General features: G+C 47.7%; 1 protein-coding gene across 1 annotated transcript in view; it reads left to right on the top strand.

The window, feature by feature from the left end:
- The window catches only part of NT5DC3 (5'-nucleotidase domain containing 3), a 53,627-nt gene that overhangs the window by 32,336 nt on the left and 15,136 nt on the right, over positions 1-6,155 (top strand). Inside the window, exons 5-6 of the mRNA XM_012650246.1 lie at positions 4,223-4,313; positions 5,568-5,705. Of these exons, the coding sequence (XP_012505700.1) occupies positions 4,223-4,313; positions 5,568-5,705 (229 nt within the window). The remainder of the gene's footprint in view (positions 1-4,222; positions 4,314-5,567; positions 5,706-6,155) is intronic.

The following is a 6,155-nucleotide window of genomic DNA, read 5'->3' as shown; positions in this document are numbered from 1 at the left end:
GGGGGGTAGTGAATCTGTTTTAATCTATACTATTAAAAATAATCTTTCCATTTATTTTGTAAGTAACTTAGGTCTATTAAATATAATTGAATGTTTTTGTGCACATGTCTCATTTTCTAAGGAAAAATCTCTAGAAGTAAAATTGCTGGGCGAACATGTTTATTCATTTAAAGGCTTTTGAAATGGCTTAAATGGCTTCCAGAAAGATCATACCACTCCTAAGAGACTTGCCTTTAAAGTTGTTCCTATACTTAACATATTCCACATTTTAATTTCCTCTTCTCTGAACCACTTAAATGGACAGTAATTCATTCATTCATGCATACATTCATTCTGTCAACCTAAATAGCACACAAAGGCTCTCTAAAAGAAAAGATATTTATTTGGGAATAGAGTATTGCAGTGGGAATACACGTGCCATAGTAAACTATGTGTGTATTCAGGGAGGTAAAGGAAGACAAGGGTTTTTAAGGGAAAAAATGAGGAGGATTATGTAATTTTCTTGCAGTTATTGTCCTTGGCTACAAAGATCAGTAACAAGGGTGACGCCAGTCTGAGGTTGAACAGGCAGTTGCTGGACGGATGTCCTTGCAGAATTACTTTTTCTGTAAGATTGTGATGGCCTTTGTGCAAGGTTGTGGTTTTTGCAATCTTTTGTGATAGTTTCTGTAAGGCACACAAGTGTGAGAACCTGCTCTTCCTGGCCTTTCTTGGCTCTATTTGTCAGGGTTTTCTTAATATTAGTGACTCCATTTTGGTTCTGACAACTTTCACAATTCCCTTGTTCACTCCTTACTAATAGCTCCCAATGTTTGCCCCAAATTATTCTAGCAGTGGCGGTGGAGGGAGGGATAAGGAAAGCCAGGTTGTCTGTGTTTATGGAACTCCTCATCAGATCTTTGGGTTCTGTTCCTGTGTTTCTTTCTCCCATCAGCCTCTGGTTTAGACACTTATCCCTTCTCCCCTGGGCTCTTGGAGTTTTCTGCAGTGCAGCCCATCCTGGACATTGTTGCTAGACTAATTTCCCTAAATCATTACCCCCAACTACCCACTCCTCTGAAACCCTGGATGGCTTGCTACTGTCTGCTGAACGAAGTCCAAGCTTTAGCCTTAGGCTGAGGGTTGAGATTTTTATCAACCTGCTCTAAACCCGCAGCTTCCTCTTCTTCCACACACAGCTCCTTTGCATGTTGGAATGGTTAAGACTCTTGGTTGCAAGTGACTGAAACCCAACTCAAACTGGCTTAGTCAAAAACACAATATTGGCTTCCATTTGTACAGCCCAGGGACAGCGCTCATTGCAGGAGTGGCCAGCTCCAGGGGCCAGATGATGATTGTCAGAACTCTTTCCTTCTCCTGGCTGGCTTCCTCTCTCGTGTGGCTCATTCTCAGGCAGGGCCCTCTGTGTGGGGACCCCTGGCAATATCAGGCTCACATCCCCCCAGCACCAGGTTGAGAGGACAGAGGAGCTTTGCTTCTCTATGATTCAGCCAGAGTCTCAGGACTGAACCTCATTGGAATGGGTCATGTGCTTGGTCCTGAACCAGTATGATGAAGGGGGAACAGACACTGGGCAGGCGAAAACAACACATGGATTCTTTTCCTCTGAGTTCTCCTTTCTCACACTTGGCACTTGCTCCTGCTGACATCGTTCCACCATGATGCAGTTTTCCCTCCTCTCTGCTTCTTGAAATGCCACCCACCCTTAGTGGCAAACTGGTGGTGAGTCCTCCCCTCACCCTGTCAGCCTGAAGGGGTCTGTCTCTCCTCTCCTGTGGTCCACACCATCCTTACTGTCTTCTTTCTTCTGCTTATTTATTAAAGTGTCCCTCGAGTTGAGGAGTATGGCTGGAGGAGCCCGCCGGGGCGTTTGAGGGGAAGGAGGTTCGGAGTGTGGTTGTGGGTGTTCACTGTGGCATCAGAGCGTGGGTGTGGCGAGCTGAGCCCCAGAGGGAGCCCCAGAGCGAGTGTGTGTCACACACGCTTCCTGGGTGCAAACCCGAGCTCCACTGCTGGCACGTGTGTGATCTTGAGCAAGTTCTGGCTCCCCTGAAAGCCTTGCTTCCCTCCTCTGTAAAACAGCCATGGTTCCAGTGCCCGCCTGAGGCGCAGCCTGTTGGGAAGATGAAACGTGCTTGGAACAGTGCCCAGAGTTTTATGGGCACGCAGAAATGTCACTTCTCTTTCCCCCCAGAAAGTGTCATGAATGAGAGAAGGGTGGGAAGACGGGTCTACCCCAGAAAGGCCGGGATTGTTTCCATCACAGTCCCACCAACGGAATTGACAGCGCTTACTGTAAATCAGCCGTTCTGTGTGTCACAGCTCATTAATCTTCTCAGTGACATCAGGAAGTAGGCACCCTTGTTATTCTCTGCTTTAAGGATGAAGACGTTAAGACCCAAGGAGGGTAAACTACTTGTCAGGGTGATACCCCAGTAATTACGGGGGCTGGGATTTGAACCCTGGGCAGGCTTGTTCACATCTGTGCTCTTAACCTCTCCGTTTCTCGTAACCCCGCACAGGGCCGGAGAAAGGGGTGTTCAGTTTGATTTCGGCACTGGTTCAGGCAGCATTCAGATGTGGCAGAGCAGCCTGCCACCCGCCCGCCCGTGCCTGTCGCGGTTCCGCTTGACTCTGCATTTGCTGCAGCTGCCTCCTGGGGGATGCAGCTGGCCGGAGCCGACTGACTTCGCCACTTCTTCTGAGCTGACGTTTGGTTGCCTGGCCCTTAAAACGGCAGCCTGGGTGGTGGCAGCAGTGGCTTCCGAAGGCCTTGGGCCCGAGCGTCAGACAGGGAAATAACTCTCACCCAGCAGAACCTCCCCACTTTTTATGTCACCTCTCTGAGCGTTAGAGCCTTGGCAGTGTGGACGCCTGCCCGTTGCTCCTGGGCGAGAGCTCTTTCCCAGGTCACTGCCTGGAATGATCTGGTTTGCTGCCAGTGTCTTATCTGATTTCTGGAGCAAAGATAAGGGGGGTGCAGTGCTGCTTTTGTTTTCAAAGGCCAGTAGTTGTAGCAACTTAATCAAGATCAGAGGCAAAATATTACTGAATGTATTCTGATACTTTTAGAAGAATGGGGGATGGAGATCGGAGGAAAGAGGTTGAAGTGATATTTTCATTAACGTTAATATCAAGACAAACTACATTGTATACATATTTTAATGTGGACCCTGTGGTTTTGTATGCTAAGCAACCCGTTTTATTGGTGCCTATTTCTCAAGCGCTCTGTCCTCTACAGAGGGGGTGGCAGAGCAGATGTGTCCCCTCATCACCCTCTAGGGTGGGTGAGTCTAGGCGAGCAGTCGAAAGCACCAGGGCTAAACCCTCGCCACTGACTCCAAAATTCATTTTTTTTTTTTTGGTATGTGAAGGGGCTGGATTCATTTGCAAATCCCAGAGGCAGACAGATGGTGGATGTTACTTTGGCGTTTTACACATGAGGGAACGGGCCTTCAGTGCCACCAAGCATTTGGGGTCATTCCCTGTCCAGGATGGTGGTGCCACTGGGCCTCCTGCCTCATGTCACGGTGTTTAGTCCACTGAGCCGCGTGTGTGACATTCCACCCTCAACACCTGTCTCAGGGGAGGGTATTGGAGGGCAGCAGGATGTTGATGGAGACAAAAATAGCCTTTCTCTGTCCTAATGTATTAAAATCACTTAAAAAGTGGCCCCAAAGCAAGTCATTAGGGAGGCTTGTGCCTTAGTAGTTTAAGAGCCTGAGCCCTACAACACACGTAACCTAAACATCTGTACCCCATAATATGCTGAAACAAACAAACAAAAAAGAGCCTGGTCCCTAGAGCCGGAAAGTCTGGGTTCTAATCCTGAGCCACTGCTTTCTACTCCGGTGACCTTGACAAGGTACATGACCTTTCTGTGCCTCAGTTACCTCAGCTGGAAAATGGGAAGACTATTCGTGCCTCCCTTCTAGGAGCATTGAAGAGTAAGTGAATGACTAGGCCTGGTTCACATCTGGCATATAGTAGATGCCAGGTAGCATTAGCTATTATTATTCTTGCTCTTGTTACCAACAGAACGGTAATAGTGGTAATAGTAGTAGTGTCTCGCCTGTTATTTGTAGCATTTACTTGTGGCACATTTGCCTCATGGTGACAGCAGTGTCTGCCACCTCAGTTGTGAAACCCCAGCGGTGGACAGAGGTCTGAAAATCACTGGTCTCTCCAGTTGAGCTCTTTAACAGCCGTCTGATTTTTCCAGAGGCCTCAGTGTTGTCCCTGATGAAGAAGTCATCGACATGTACGAGGGGTCCCACGTGCCCTTGGAACAGATGAGCGATTTTTACGGAAAGGTAATGAGAAGCACTTCATTCAGTTAAAGCAGCTCATCTTTCTCCTCCTTGAAACACGGGCTCAGAGATACAGGAGCTTGAACTGCTAGTCTCACCTCCTGCGCGTACGGAAGGGACAGGGAAATTTGAGATTGTGTTTGAGAGAGGCTGGTATGTCATGATTCTCCTTTCTTAAGCCCCTCCTCCCTACCTGGTGGAGGCTCTTTCCACCTTCCTGGTACCTCCCCCTGTTTGCCACCACCTTCTGGGAGTGTCCCTGCTTGCTGGAATGGGGCTCAGCAAGGATCAGAAGCTGTCGTTGTGGCAGCTGTCGCTTCCCTTGAGGCATGGCTGTAGAATCCAGAGATTGATGGCCACGCAGTGGCCCTTTCTGCCTGAAGGGAAACCTCTGCTTTTCTAACTTTCATGGTTCTCTCTGCTCTCAGAATTTTTGCTTCTTGTCTTATGAGAGGCACGCACTTGTCCAAATGAAATGGAAGATGCCCAGTCAGCCAGTAAACTTAGTACAGACAGCCCCTAACTTACAATGGTTCAACTTAACAATATTTTGACTTTACAATGGTGTGAAACCATTGCAATTTCTATGTCAATTATAGTATTCAGTAAGTGACATGAGATAGTCAACACTTTATTGTAAAATAGGCTTTGTGTTAGATGGTTTTGCTCAACTGTAGGCTAATGTAAGTGTTCTGAGATCATCTAAGGTAGGCTTGGCTAAGCGATGATGTTCGTTAGGTTAGACATATAAACGTACTTTTGACTTGTGATGAGTTTAGCAGGATGCAACACCATTGTAAGATGAGGAGCATCTATTGTATAAATTAGAGAAAGGCTATTTTTTAAGCTTAAATATGGACTGCAAGGGTGTGCTCCAATTCGGGAGAGTTAAGTGGCTTTGTATGCCATAACACGGGCAATAATCTATTTTCCAGCTTTCCTCTGTGTTTCCTGAAAGAACGTGAACTCGAAGTTGGACGAGCACACGAGAGAGTGGGAGGGCTGGGCGGTCGGACTGTGGAAAATCAGGGCGTTTCCGTGGACATTGTAGTCACGCCTAGGGCAAGACATCAGGAACAAGGGGAACATTTTACTTTTTTCTTAGAATTTTCCTTTCTCCATGGAGAGGCTTCTAAATGTGGATGACCAGAGGCCCCCTGACTTCTAAGAAGTCTTCCTTGTCCCTAGCGCTTTGTTACAGGTGGCTCTGCCACTGGCGTGGGCCCCGTTTCTAAAGCACCTCCTCCCTGTCCGCAGAGTTCTCACGGAAACACCATGAAGCAGTTCATGGACATCTTCTCCCTGCCCGAGATGACCCTCCTGTCCTGCGTGAACGAATACTTCCTGAAGAACAACATCGACTATGAGCCCGTTCACCTGTACAAAGATGTCAAGGTCGTATCGACAGTGAGATTATGGGGCTGTGTCTCAGCTTTTCAGGGAACGTAACAGCCTTGAGCCGCCTTTCTAGGTTAGGTGCTTTAAATAGTCTCTGAGCTGGGATCTCTATTTGTGGTTTAACTTTGAAGATTGTAAGAAAGATGTTGCACCAGGAGAGTTGGAAATCAGTCAAGTTTTTTGTTAAGACAAGATGGTGCTCACACTGCCGTCCGGGTTTCTAATCGTTTCTGATCAGAAGGCCAGGGCAGTGAGGTGTCCCTTCCTCATGAGAAGAGATGATGTTCATGCCCCAGGCTGAAGTTTCCCAGAGGGGACACTTTTCTCTCTTGCCCACGAAGGTTCCATGTGGCTCTCTGAGGCCCTGCAGAAGCCATGCAAGAATCTGGTCTGAGAGGGATGGGGACAGATGGAAACATGTATATGCACATACACAGCAAGTGCTTA

Source organism: Propithecus coquereli, unplaced genomic scaffold (assembly GCF_000956105.1).
Source record: "Propithecus coquereli isolate 6110/MARCELLA unplaced genomic scaffold, Pcoq_1.0 Scaffold316, whole genome shotgun sequence".
In the NCBI taxonomy this organism is placed as follows: domain Eukaryota; kingdom Metazoa; phylum Chordata; class Mammalia; order Primates; family Indriidae; genus Propithecus; species Propithecus coquereli.
The sequence above is the reverse complement of the archived record's forward strand: the minus strand, read 5'-3'. Positions and strand labels throughout refer to the sequence as shown.